This window comes from Mastomys coucha, unplaced genomic scaffold, assembly GCF_008632895.1.
Source record: "Mastomys coucha isolate ucsf_1 unplaced genomic scaffold, UCSF_Mcou_1 pScaffold1, whole genome shotgun sequence".
In the NCBI taxonomy this organism is placed as follows: Eukaryota; Metazoa; Chordata; class Mammalia; order Rodentia; family Muridae; genus Mastomys; species Mastomys coucha.
This window is the reverse complement of record NW_022196891.1, coordinates 48500457-48514565: the sequence shown is the minus strand read 5'-3', so window position 1 is coordinate 48514565 and position 14109 is coordinate 48500457. Positions and strand designations below refer to the sequence as shown.

The 14109-nt window shown below is 43.5% G+C and overlaps 1 protein-coding gene across 1 annotated transcript in view; it reads right to left on the bottom strand.

Moving 5' to 3' along the window:
• Positions 1-14109, bottom strand: part of Niban1 (niban apoptosis regulator 1) — a 171400-nt gene that overhangs the window by 29606 nt on the left and 127685 nt on the right. Inside the window, exon 6 of the mRNA XM_031384614.1 lies at positions 2651-2766. Coding sequence (XP_031240474.1) covers positions 2651-2766 — 116 coding nt within the window. The remainder of the gene's footprint in view (positions 1-2650; positions 2767-14109) is intronic.

The following is a 14109-nucleotide window of genomic DNA, read 5'->3' as shown; positions in this document are numbered from 1 at the left end:
ACTCCTGTCCTGGTGAGTGAGTTCTTGTTGGATCCTATGGCCAAGACTTATCAAGTATGGCATGAGGAGAGAGAGCTAAGATGGATGGAGACGAAAGCAAAGCACAATTGGAAATGCTGCCATGGTTGAAAAGCCTTGAAGACAAGAATCACAGTTCTCATTTGTCCTTCTGCACAGACTGGATTGGTTTTGAGCGTGAGTGTGAATAGAAGTGAGAAGACCCAAATGTTATACACAAAGGCCAAAGAAAACCAACATTGCATCTGGGTGGGCTTGCAGTTTGCCTCTGCTCTTCCCACATGATATTCCAAGAAATTTGCTTCTATTTTACAGCTTGGTAACTTGAAAAGAAAGTATGTCTGGGAACGAAAGAAAGAGGAGGGAGAGAGGCTCCAAGGGGTGTTGGAAGGTAGGGGTGGAGAAAGAGGCCTGAGGCTGGCAGAGCCTGGAGTACCACGCCATCTCATGCCAACACCACCTTCCTCATCCTCTAACTTCAGCTTCCTCCCATCCTGACACCTCTTTGTCCCTCCCCTGCCCACTCTGGTGTGACCCACCATGGCCAGCTCTCAAATAAGCAAGAGATAAGCCTGTGGGCTTTTTGAGGGAAAGTAGCTAATCAAATAAATAAGTAAATAAAATAATGAATGCTCTCTGAACTCCCCATAAAACAGGATTTATTGAGTTTTACCAAAAGGAACCTCAAACATAATTTTTATAATTTTGTATTTTAAAAAGATGAGAAAATGGTGGGGAATTTTATCTGCTGTGACAAACCAATCAGATTGATCAAAATGAACAAACCAAGCAGGGTTTGGCGCTGTATGCTTCATATATGATTAAGGAAGCTGAGGGAGGTAGGACAAGAGCTTGAGGCTTGCCTGAGCTACAAGCCAATACCTTAAGCCCAGCCTGAGCTACATGTAGAGACCTTGTCCCCCAAAACAACAACAAAACCCAAACCAATGGAGCACACTCACTGAGGTCACACCACTATGCCCCAAGGGCTCAGCAATGTGCTTCCTCTCAGACTGGAAGATGTAGGAAGGGGTAAGGCTGAGTAAGGATGCCTCTCCCGAAGGCAGGCCCCACATCTCACTGGACCCTTGGCCCAGGCCCCTGTGTTACTGAAGGTGTGTGTGTGTCTATTCAGAGGGTCACTTTCAAGACATTTTGAATGAAGGCCAGTCTAGAATAAACAAGACCTGGAGTGGGAAGGTCTCTGGTCTTAGAATCAAGCAGCACGGGAAGTACGAGCTGTTCTCACCCACCTGGCTAATTTAAAGGCAAATAAATTCACCTCGTACCCTCAGCTACTTAACATTTTTGCAGACTGTTTTTTTCTCATGAGTTCATCTGATAGTGCTCGTAGCTCATATTGACAAGTAGAAAATGTGTGGATGCTTTTACCAAGCCTACAAATTTTTCATCTAAACAGCCTGCCAGGAAAGTTATTCTGAGACGCTGCGCTACTGGGCCTTTGCCTAAAGCAACCATCACCATGAAGGCTTGCCACACTCCTGTGAGTCACTACTACTAAGAGAGCAACATAAAGAGAGTCATTCGGCTCTTTTGCACTTTATGTAGCACTTAGCACATGTTAGCCTAAAGGAAAAAGTAGACAGAAAACATACACACACACATTGAAACACTCAACCTCACAAAAGTTCTACTAAATTCTTGTTTTCAGTGTAAAGAAATGTGAACTGACATGCGATTAAAACTTAAGTGAGGGACTGGAGAGATGGCTCAGTGGTTAAGACCTCTGGCTGTTCTTTAAGAGGACCAGAGCTCAATTCCCAGCACCCACAGGGCAACTCACAATTATCAGTAACTCCAGCTCCAGGGAATCCAGCACTCTCACACAGACACACATGCAGGCAAAATGCCAATACATATAAAATAAAAATAAATTAAAAAATAAAGATTTTAAGTGAAGGAAAATATGAAGCAAGTGGCCTACATAGAGGATGAAATAAAGTTACTGAATGCATAAGTCACTTAGCTGTTTTGTGCCTCCCTGTTTCCTCATACAAATGCCCTTCCCAGTCTGTAAAACTGCCAAGGCACACTTAGGGTTTGAACATTACAAAATACCACACAAGAACATTTCAATACACAGTTAACTAATACATAGTTAAATATTTGTTAACTATTAAATGTGTTGTCTATTTGCTGGGCCAGGCAGTATCAAATGCTTCCGTTTCTTATACTTTGGGTTTTCTTTGGTGCATAAAGTACTATAAATATTTCAACTTCTCAAAGTTTTAAATGGATGCACTTCTGCAAAATATCAGACACTAAGAATTGTTTGAAATTCTAAAGTGTTCTTGGGTTGGGACTATACAAATACATGTGTGGACATGTCAAAACATGCTCGACACAGAAGCCTTTGGCTCATACTCCAAAACAATAAAAACACGTTTGCTTTCACAGATTAAGCAACCTAACAGAAGCACTGTGGGCTGCAGGCCAGGTGTGGTGGTCTTCATACATGGTACCTCATAGCTCATTGACTAGACGATTTTAGACAGTTCAGGGAAACGCCTTGGAAACCACATCCTCTAATTCGTGCAACTTTCATGAAATGGCTCTGACCCCCTACCACACAGATGAGAGAGAGGATCCATAACTCTGAGCCCCACAGTACCTGGACTTCATCCCCAGTAATCATTTCCCATGAGCTGTAGTGACCCTTCTCCTGCCGGAAGAACTGTACGGCTTCTAAAAAGGCCTGGGCTTCAAATGTGGTCTGCTTCATGTAATCTAAAAGAAAGAAAAGAGGCATTTCATAAAGACAGATGTTATTTTGCATTCTTCTGTGGTTCTTCAAGTAACATTCTCTATTATAAGGCATGAAAGTATGAGAACACGGGCGCTAAGTAGGCTGTCCAGTAGGAGCTCATTTGTAAGTGTCTGCCACACTGGTTACTCTCCCTCCAAGCTGATAATTTCATCACTTACTGAGCAAAGTGGTGGGAACCAACATTACTTCCCCCTTCTGCCCCCCCATACCTCCTCTTTCTCCTTCCCTGCTTCACCTCAAATGCTGTCCCTAGGCATCCAGTGACTGCATGCCACCCACCAATCAGAAGCCTCTTCCATGAGTCATCTGTTGTGATGCATCTGAGCCCAGACTAAAGTCCAGTTTCTTTGTGAGCTGATGTCAGCCCTCTCTGTCAAAAGTATATTCTGTCTACATTAGTCTGTTAATTTATGCATATGAAAATGGTAATGGGGGCACATAGCAAGATACCATGTACTTAAGCACATCACCCATTTCATTGAGAACTGACAAAAATCCCAGAGGAAAGTATTTGTTATCACTTCATCTGACAGACGAGGCTGACAGGCAGAGAAAGCAGAACTAACTGCCTAAGGTCACACAGAGAGTGAGTGGAGGGTCCCGCTGAGAACTGGGTAGGCGTCTGACTCCACATCCTACCTTGACGAGTTTGTCCCTGCATCAGAGAAATAATACATCACCAGAAAGGAATGACTGTCCAGGGGTGGTATGGAGAAGGCAGCCAGGTCTGAGTAACCTGCCTGGAATTCCAAAAGCCACATTATGATCTTCCTGCCGGGTAGTAGTGGCACATACCTTTAATCCTAGCACTTAGAAGGTAGAAGTGGGCATATCTCTGTGAGTTCCAGGCCAGCCTGACCTACAAAGCAAGTTCCAGGACAGCCAGGGCTGTTACACAAAGAGACCCTGTCTCAAACTGCACCCCCCCCAAAACCTGAAAAACAAAAACAAAACAAAACAAAACCAAAAAAAACCCCAGAACATTATGTGTCTTCTTTCCCAACACATAAAACTAGCTTGTGGCCTTCTTTAGCTTCTGGTTTGCTGAGGGACTCCCTCTGTAGCCTGGCACACTGACTACCTAGCACAGGCTAGCCTAGAACTGGGAATTCTGTCCCAGCCTCCTGAGTGTTAGAATGACAGGCATGAGCCATTCCCCCAGCTAAAGCTAGCTCTCAGAGGAGAAAATGATAACAGAATTACAGAGGTTTTGATGTGGAAAATGAACTCAAAAATAATCTTGGACCAGCAAGACGGTTTAGAGAGCGGTAGTTCTCAGCCTTCCTAACACTGCAAACTTTTAATGCAGTTCATGTTCTGGTGACCCCCCCAACCATAAGATTATTTTGGTTGCTACTTCATAACTGTGATTTGCCACTGTCATGAACTGTAAGGTAATTATTTTTGGAGACAGGTTTGCAGAAAGGGGTCTTGAGCCGCAGTAGAGAACCACTGGCTTAGAGGGTAAAGCTTGATGATCTGAGTTCAATCCCTGGGGCTTGCATAGTGAAAGGAAAGATCAACTCTTGCAAGCTGTCCTCTGACCTACACCACAGCACATACATATAGCACATATACATCCAGTAAATAGACAAATAAATGAAATTAAATAAATGTAAATCCAATAAATAGACAAATAAATGTAATTAAATAAATGTAAATCCAATAAATAGACAAATAAATGTAATTATTTAAAAAATCTAACCAGGCACTTCTGGGAGTACAGCTCAGTTTGGTAGAAAGTGAATTTAGCATGCATTGGTCCTAAATTTGTTAAGTTTCATGTCCAGTACACACACACACACACACACACACACACACACACACACACCTAATCAAATTGTAAAGAAATCCATTCCTAGAAAGGGGAAATAAAGTGTGTGTGGGGGGGGGGCGGTAAATGGCAAGTCTCCACTACAATAGGGCACATAGCTCTCTTGCTAGAAACTATAATCTACATATAATTTATAATCTGCATGTGTGGGCGATATTAGAATGCAGGCAGCAGGGTCACTGCAGGAAGAGGTGGCATCATAGCATAGAGCAGCAGAATTACTCAGTCAAGGTTAAATGGTTATTATGGGGACTGGGTGTAACTTAAGAAGCAGTCTGCCTTGGTAGGTTTCAATCAGCTAGCAGATTGTGGATTACCTCCTTTGAGGTTTACTGGATTATAAAGCACCGTACGCTTAAAAGAGAAAACACAGCTTAGGCATAGCATCTACAAAAGCTAAACAGTCTTCATAGTGAGAACACCACAAAGCAAGCCTAGGGTGGCACCTTCCAAATTACAGAAGAACTGGCCTCTTGTCAACACCAACACCGAGACGTGCTCAAAATGGAAAAACTGGAAAAATGGTCTGTCCCACAAATCGAGTTTTCAAATTGATGTATCTTCTTTCTTGTTATTTTTCTTGGCTTGGCAACCTACTCAGTGTTGAATCTCAGAGGATTAGAAAATGAAAATTAAGGTTGTCCTTAAAATGTTTGCTTTCCCCTCAACGGGATTGTGATCTGGTGCTTAGCACACTGGGAGGGACTGGACAGAGCAAGATGGAAACTGTAATTACCATGTGGAGATTCCAGATGACTCATGCACTCTTATTTTTAACAGCTGTTTTCATTTCCAATCTATGAAAACAGAGATGGGAGGAAATGTGACTCTGTATGTGGATGCGGTGGGTATGGCCAGAGTTGCCAGCCAAGGAGTGAAGGTTTCAGGTCCTCGGTGTAGTACAACTTCTCTTACTTCTTCCCCAGCTCACCTCAGGAACTGGAAGAGAGTTTTTATCCTGTCCACTGCCTTCTGTGTCTATGCCCAAACAAGCTGACATGTATACAGATAAGTGTATCGCTAAAGATTTTGGGGGTGGAGATGTGTGTAGGGGTGTGGGAGGAAATAAGATTTGGGGGCAATGATATTAGCTTGACCAAAGTCAAAGAAGGGGTGTCAGGAAGTGAGCATGCGATGGTGTGGTGCAGTAATGAAGAGCCTTACCTCTTCTTCAGGCCAAGAAGAAGTGGATAAGGAACCAGGTGCCCACGGAAGAAGCCACAGTCAGTCAGCAATGGAATCCAGGTACAGAGAGCTCTTACCGTTAGGACACATGAAATCTTAAATTCCCCTCTTCTATAATGGGAGTCAGATCTATGTTGCCAATTTGCTGTTAGATTTTCAACTTATAAGCTAATTAAGCAAATTGATTTATGAAGAAAAAAAAAACCTGGAGAAGAAATGTGCCACAGGGTAAGTTTCCCTGTGAGTGTCTGTTCTGGTGATCATGAGGCCATTGCCAGCTCAGTAAGCAAATAGAGAGTGGAGTCTGCCAAAGGCAGAGCTCGGTCGGTCGTTTGCAGAGGCAGAGCTGAGCTCATTACAGGGCTTGAGAGAGCACAGGCTACCAGTTACTCGATCATCATCCTGTTGGGAGTTCTCAAGGGAATGTGCTGCGGCTCCTTTCTGCTGCCAAGGAGCAAGCTGAGGGTTTTAGTTCAGTGGCCTCAGGAACTTCCTGCTCTTCCACTAAGCTTTCCCTCTGCAGGAAGACTGACTGCAGGTAGCAAGCAGGCCATAATTTCCTTTTCCCACATGTTCTAACTTAAAGACTCTACAAGGGGCCAGATGTGCAGGGGAGCAACTGAGGCACCTGTTAAAAGTCAGATGAAGAAACTGGGGCAAAAAAAAAGCTGAAGGTCACACAGCTGGCCAGCGTCAGAGCCAAGGGGTGTGGCCTGCGTGGCCTTGGCATTCATGGTTATTTAAATCGTAGACTATGAGAATCGTCAGTGATCTTAATGGTCATTGACCTTGAGCTCTTGTTCAGTGTTGAGAATCTTCCTTCAGAAGGCCAGAGCAATGCTTTCTTGGCCTTGGCTCAAATAGGTGTTGTGACAGAAAAGCTCAGAATTTAATGAAATGGTTCTTTCCACTCCTGAACTGCTCTAATTACTTGAAAATTTAAATGTTTACCCTTCTTTTGAGCCACTTTGTTTACACACACACACTCGCGTGTGCACACCATCCACTTTCTCTTTTAGAGTAAATTAGTTGTCGTTACTCCTCTTCCATGTGGTTGGGGTAAATCCCAGGTGCCCACAGAGTGGACTAACTTTCCCTCAACTCCTCTTTAGACAATTTATTTACCTTTGGATCTTCCTACTTTTATGCTTTTTTCTCACCATCGATGTGCTCTAATGGATCACACTCTTTTCTCTAGCACTAACCACAATCTGCCTCTTTCTGGTTTCTTCTTTAATGGGGCCACAATATCCGGGTGACTCACGCATTTCTTGAAATCTAATCAAATTCATAAATTTCTTTTCATATGAGACTCTTGCCAACCTAAGCGTCTCCTAACTTGCACTTTTAGTTTTGATATCAGGCCAGCCTTTAAAGCTTAATTCGCTCTGACCAGCCCCATCTGACAAACCACTTCAAAAGTGTAATTCTGCCCCATACCCTTTTTCACCCAAGAACCAGAAAAATTGCTAAATTTGCCTTCTTTGTTTCTATCCAATTCCCTGGTAAAACATTCATAAAGTCCAGGGCACAGACAAATCCTGGGAAACTATAAGCATTTTAGCAGGCATGTGGGAGACACATTGTAGCTATTCATTCAACACTCTATCCCCAGGGCCAGGAAATGTCTAGAAATGCTCTGCTCTCCTTGGTCTCTCCCTAGCTCCTCATCCATGCATGTGCATGGAAAACTCATATTTGATAGAGATGATTAAGGATTTTGCAAGGAAAGCTTTGCTTTCCTAGGCCTCTAGGGGACAGTTATTCAGGGGCCAGCCAGAGAGACATCATTGTTTTGTTTTTTTTTCCACTTGTGCAGATTTATAACATGCCTGAGCTAACTGAAACCCCAGAGCTCCCAGGCCTGTGGAGTCAATGTATGCTGTGACTCCAGCTGCTCTGCCAGATCTAGGTTTGGAAGATGCCTTGTAATTTTGTTTTATGGATAACCTATACCAAGCCCTGTCAGCTGATCTGCAGAGTGATTTGGGCAAGTTATATAACAGCATTAGTCCCCAGGCTTCTGTGGTTCCTTACCACAGACTCTCCTAAACCTTCCCCGGTTCCAGTTCACAGCCCCCTCCCAGGCAAGCCAGTGAGGATGTCTGTCCAAGTATTTAATTCAAAACACAAAAGGGAAGGTGTGCAGTGAAGATGACCAAGACCTACTGAGTCACTGTGGACTAGAAACTATCTCATAAAATCTCCATATTGCAAAAGACTAGGTAGGAACAGAGCTCCAGGGGTAGTTATGGTCAAACAAGACCTGGTTACATTCAGATGCCAAAGACTAGGGACAGAGCTCTAGGGGTAGTTATGGTCAAGCGAGACCCAGTTACATTCAGATTCTTTTCTAAAACTCTATAGTTTAATGTTTCAAAACTACTTTATAAAAACTAATCAACTGGAACAGGGTCTATCCCAAAAGTTGTTGCCTGCCTGTATGTGGTATATGTTCTTCCTCTTCCACTGAGGGCTGCCTTGACTGGCCTCAGTGGAAGAGGAAGCCTTGCAGAGACTTGGAGTGCCAGAGTGGGGGTGGAGGATACCCAGGGAGGCCCCCACAGGCTCAGAGGAGAAGGGGAGAGGGAATGAGGGAAGGATTGTGTGTGTGTGTGTGGGGGGGGTGACCAGAAGTGGGGCAGTGAGCAAGATGCAAAGTGAATAAGTAAAAAGCTAAGATTAAATTTAAAAAATATTATATTCAAAAGATATTATAATTGTATGTGCATGTGTGTGTGTATGTGTGTGTGTGTGTTTTGCAGTTCAATGTTTGAAGTTATCTTCAAGGGGTGTTTTGTTGCAAAGTATAGAATCATGGAATTCAGGACTTTGATCATATGGTAGGTATTACTGAGCCTAAACTCTTTTATTTCAGAACTGTCCAGTCAAGATCTAAACAGACCATGAACTTATATTACTAAAATTAAAGCCAAATAATGTAAATTTACCCACTAGAATTAATAATGGCTGGAGTCCACACTAATAAAACGGTAGTGAATATATTTTGCTTTAAAAACTATATATGACCAGCCTAAATAGAGATCCATCACTGCATTATAGGGGCTAGCATCAGGTATTGAGAAGAAACTGCTACATTTCCAGACATCCCTGAAACACATCTTAGAAAACCGAATGGGCTGGCCAGATGGCTCAGTGGGTTAAGAGCACTGTCTGCTCTTCCAAAGGTCCAGAGTTCAAATCCCAGCAACCACATGATGGCTCACAACCACCTGTAATGAGATCTGATGCCCTCCTCTGGTACATCTGAAGACAGCTACACTGTATTTACATATAATAAATAAATCTTTTTTTAAAAAAACTATTATTCTCATTATTTGCATGCTAGTTAGTGGACATGGACCTATCAGACACAGAAGATGAACATGCCAGGGAGATATACATGCACACACATTTCAGAAGTCCAGTGTCGGTTGCTCTAGGTGAGAATACAAAACAAAACAACTTCCTCAGAAGAGATAGACTTCTAAAAATACAAAAAAAAAAAGTCTAGTGGGGAAAATTGTTTTGTAAAATGTTTTAACCACACAGAAGAAAACCACATAGATGAGCCATGAGCAGAACCTTGTGACTTGTCAATAAAAACTAAAAGACTGTCAACAGAGAAAAGGAAATGGCAGGCTTTAGAAGACGTGGAGGCAGACTAGCCTCATTTCTTTCAGATAAACATTAGATTGTCTGATTAGAAGAAGGCTGTTGAATACATCCTGTGTCTAGATTTTAGCAAGGCACTCACCAACAGCTTGTGTGATTTTGACAGGCATGCTGATGAAGTTCAGGTTGGCTGATAATGCCAATGAACCCAGAAAAACCCATTAAAATAAATGATGGGTGCTTGTTAGAGAGCCAAGGTTACTGATATCATAGAGGGTAGTTTGTAGAATACCTTAATGCATTGCCAGTTCCCTGGAAAACATACACATCTATCTTCACAATACATCAAATAGCAAATCTTATTTACCTATTAACATACAACAAACTGCAGTAAGCCCTGAGGAATTAAAGACAAAATGGAGAAAGTTTTTAACTCCCAGGTCTCCATAGTCTACTAGGTTACAGAATCTGAATCTAAAAAATAATAAACAAATTTAGAACTTACTCCAAAAACATGACCACAAAATCATGGGGCACATACCCTATACATTGACTAAACAATAGACTGATAAAGTAAATTCTTTTTGTGAAATTCTGATCTTTAACTTCCTTTATATTTGTGGCATGTTGTATATCTGTGCACATTTGACCATTCTACAAGAAGATGGACTCTTATCCTCAGGTGCACATTATTCTACTAAACTTGAAGACTGCCCCTAAGCTTGGGTTTCTCTGTATTTGTGAGATAAGTGTGAGTTAGAGGCCTAACATGTCATCCACAAAGCGAGTGATGTTGGGCTTCAGATGTGTGGGTTATAGCAAAGTCAGAGGTGGATTCTGAGATTTGTTCCCCGAACTTATCACTCTATGTGATCCCTCTTGCAAAGCACTCGAATAGGTTGCAAATATTTTTAAATGAAGGGAGAAATGGCAGTGTATTTCTGAATTGGACTAAAACAATTCAAAAATCTCATAGCCTTGGAGAGAGAATCCCTTGGGAAGGGATCCTTGTGAATGTGAAGATTTGCAATAAGAAGAGCTTTGGCCTCGCTCTGTGTCGATTCGGGTCTCGGAGTCAACCATTAGATCCCCTTAGAAAGTCCTCTCAGTTTCACAATCTCCCCAGCATAGCAGTCACCATTTACGGCTAGTATGGGCATGTGAGACATGCCTCTCTCATATCCAGTAAGCTCTAAGAGGATAAGGGCTGCTACTTATATTAATCATGGCTTCCTGAAGCCCTGGTGTGCAGAATTTATCAAATGATCAGAGAACAAGGAATGAGGGAAGAGAGGGATTAAGATGGTGGTGAGAGCATTAGATTAAATCTCATATGATTCCTTCTAATCTGAAGTTCCATGGTTACAGACAAAACCCAAGAGATGCAAATTATGAGATTGTCTTAATGAGTCCTCCTCTTACTGTTTTAAAGAGCTATAGAAGAGATCTAGCTCTATCCCAGGGGCCCACAGATGTTAATAAGTATCAACATACCCTAGATGACTTATTCAACAAATTGCCAAGCATTCCTCTCCCACAGGCCTGACTTAGTGAACCTGAGATGGGGCCAAGAGTTTGCATATCTACTATGCTTCTGGGTGATGCTCATGCTGCAGGCTCAGGACACACTTAGAGAAGCATTCTACTGCAGCACCGGGGCTGTGATTCTCAGACATCAGAAGCACCGGTGGTTAATAATTCCCAGTTGTAGTCCAATATGTCTGGGATTGGAGCCACAGTGATCTGTCCCACTGGATTATAGACACATATGGGGGTCGGGGGATACACAGAAGAATCAGACATAGAAAAATGTGATGGTTGAATATTTAGGGTCTTGATGACCTTCAGCAGGTTAAGAACTGTCCTTTTTGTCAGATGCTCATCCACTTAATACAATAAAAACTTGTAGTTACTAAACCAATATTTAAAAATGGTACAGGTACTGGCTCCCAGGGTGGGGGAGGAAGCCCTAGATGGGGCAAAGCTCATCTGAAATGGCAGGGCCCAGGCAAGAATGAACCGAAGACAGACAACCCCACGTGGGGCCACATGGCCCAGGCATGGAACAAGCCCAAGGTGATCACCAGCTGAAGCCATGAGACTCAGGCTAGGAGAAAGCCCAGGGTGACCACCAGTCTGGCATCAGAGGGCCCAGATAGGGAGTTAGCCTGAGATGACCACCAGTCTGAAATGACCTCTGCCCTAGTGCTATACTGTACAGGTAGGCATGGCACTCTTCAGATGACTCCAGACACCCAGAGACCCCAAACACCACTAAGAGGAGCAAGTTAGCGGTGGAGAAATGAAAAAGAAGCAGAAGGACATGTGCACAGTGAAGAGAGACAGAACTGGAGACTTGAGGGGAGTGAGGAACAGCTTGAGGTAAGTAGCCAGTGATGCCACCTGGGACCATGGTCAAGTCCTGACTGTGCTGCCACTGAGGGCCATGTCTATGTCCATGGTCCTGCAGCAGCAGGGGTCTGTTGCCCCAAAGGCATGGGCTGCTGCTTGGGGACATGTTGATGTCTGAGGGCTGTGCAGAACTGGCCCCACCTTTTACCTGGGAATCATGGGAAAGCTGACCATGGAGCTATGAGAGCAGAAGACCTGCTGCCCCTGCCCCTATCGAGCTGCAGTACTCAGGAGAGAGGGCTCTACACATCACCCAGGAAACACACTGCAACTGGCCCCAGTGGAGGAGTTGTAGGTGAGCTGGCCAGGAGGGCATGAACATAGAGAGCTGGCCTTGCCTCTTGTCTGCTATGCAGTGGTTTGGACAATGGAGATATCCCCTCCCTTTCCTTTTGTCTCTCCTATCATGAGAGCAAGAGAGCTATCCCTGCCCCTCACCCACTGTAGGGGAAGGGGGGTCCTGTACCTACCCTGGGTGAGCTAGCCTGAGGGCAGGAGAGCAGGAGCAGAAGCCAGCTACTTACTGGCTACAGCATTAGATGGGCCAGCCAGGGCAAGACAGCAGCTCATCCCTGTGGTGTGTGGGTACAGGAGAGCTGGTAGGCTGACCAGCTCAGATACCTCTCAGGCCCAGATCCAGGCCCAAGCATCTAACCCATCAATGAACTAACTGCTGGAGCACATGAAGGGCCAGTCCTACAGATCCAAAACTCAGAATCTCCATGACACAGGGCAACAACAGGATATCTAAGAGGAGCCCCAGTGAGGTTTCAGTATTGATAGAGTAGCAGAATCCAAAGGCCTTGAGCCAGACCAATGACTCATTGCAACAAACATATGTAAGCAAAGAAGTGTGGACAAGGGCTGGAGAGATGGCTCAGCAATTGGGAGCACTGACTGCTCTTCCAGAGGTCCTGAGTTTGGTTCCCAGCAACCACATGGTACCTCACAACCATCTGTAATGGGGTCTGATGTCCTCTTCTGGTATGTCTGAAGACAGCAATGGTGTACTTATATACATAAAATAAATAAATCTTTAATAAAAAAGAAGTGTGGACAAAGGGTATACTGTGGGACACACTGTGACACACGTACACCGTGGGGCACATTGTGACACACTGAAGCTTTCACAACTAGATTTTCTTCTCTTTTGGGGGGAGAATTGCAAGAATGGGGGTTGAGTGTGAGGGGAGGGGGGAGATGAATGGGATGGTGTGCATGATGTGAAATTCACAAATAACCAATAACACGTTTTTTAAAAATGGTACAAAGATGAGATATATCTGAGAATATATGGGGAAAAATAGTAGCCACTTGGGAATGGTCAAAAGACACCATTCTAAACCCAGGAGCATCCCTTCCATACTTTTCAGAAGCAGTCACTGATTGGATATAAATCCTTGGATAGATGTAAATCCCTGGTTAATTTCATTTTCCTGTGTGCGTTTGCAGCAGATATATGGTCACTATCCTGTATGGGGTAGCCTTTTTTTCCTCTGTGATAATCTCAGTTTCCTTTGCTTTAATTTTTTTCTTTCAAAGACTTAAAAATTAAAAATGACCCATGTCTAGCTTCATCCAAAACTATGGTTGTTGCTATTAGCATTCTCTTTCTGAGTACCACAGAATCCTCTGTGGTCTGAAGGTGTGATGCATTGATCCATGGCTATGGGGTCCTTTATCACACTTTGGGACTTGATTACCTGGACAGAGTAAAGCCAAGAGGGTAATGACAAAATCAATAATTTTCTGTGGGACAAAGATGACTGTATGAGTAGGTTTGTGTCCCAAGGCCATAAGTTCAAAACTGGCACTCAATGCTCTAACAACTCCTCCTGGAGATACTGACAAAACATTTTCAAAGAAGTGATGCCTCTGAACATCAGCATACCAAATGAAAATGATTCCATTCCCCTTTAAAAGGTGAGAACACAGTGTCTACCGTCAAATGTTTTTCAGGCAGATGTGTCAATGCACACACTCGGGTTGCCTTTCAGCCCAACCACAGAAACTGAGTCATGCACCTCCCTGGGATATTGTAGAAAGTGGCCTGGCTAACTCCCTGCAGGCAAACCTTCCCTGCATAACTTGGACAAAATCTAATGCTTCCCTATGCTTTTAAATAAATACGGAAGATGCTCTTCTAGTCACAGATTGGTCCGTATTCTTATTAGAACTTTATCTGGTTCCTAGAAATCACTTACAAACTAGTATAATGTGTCACAAAAGCACAGATGCCAGAGAGATTCCTCCCAAC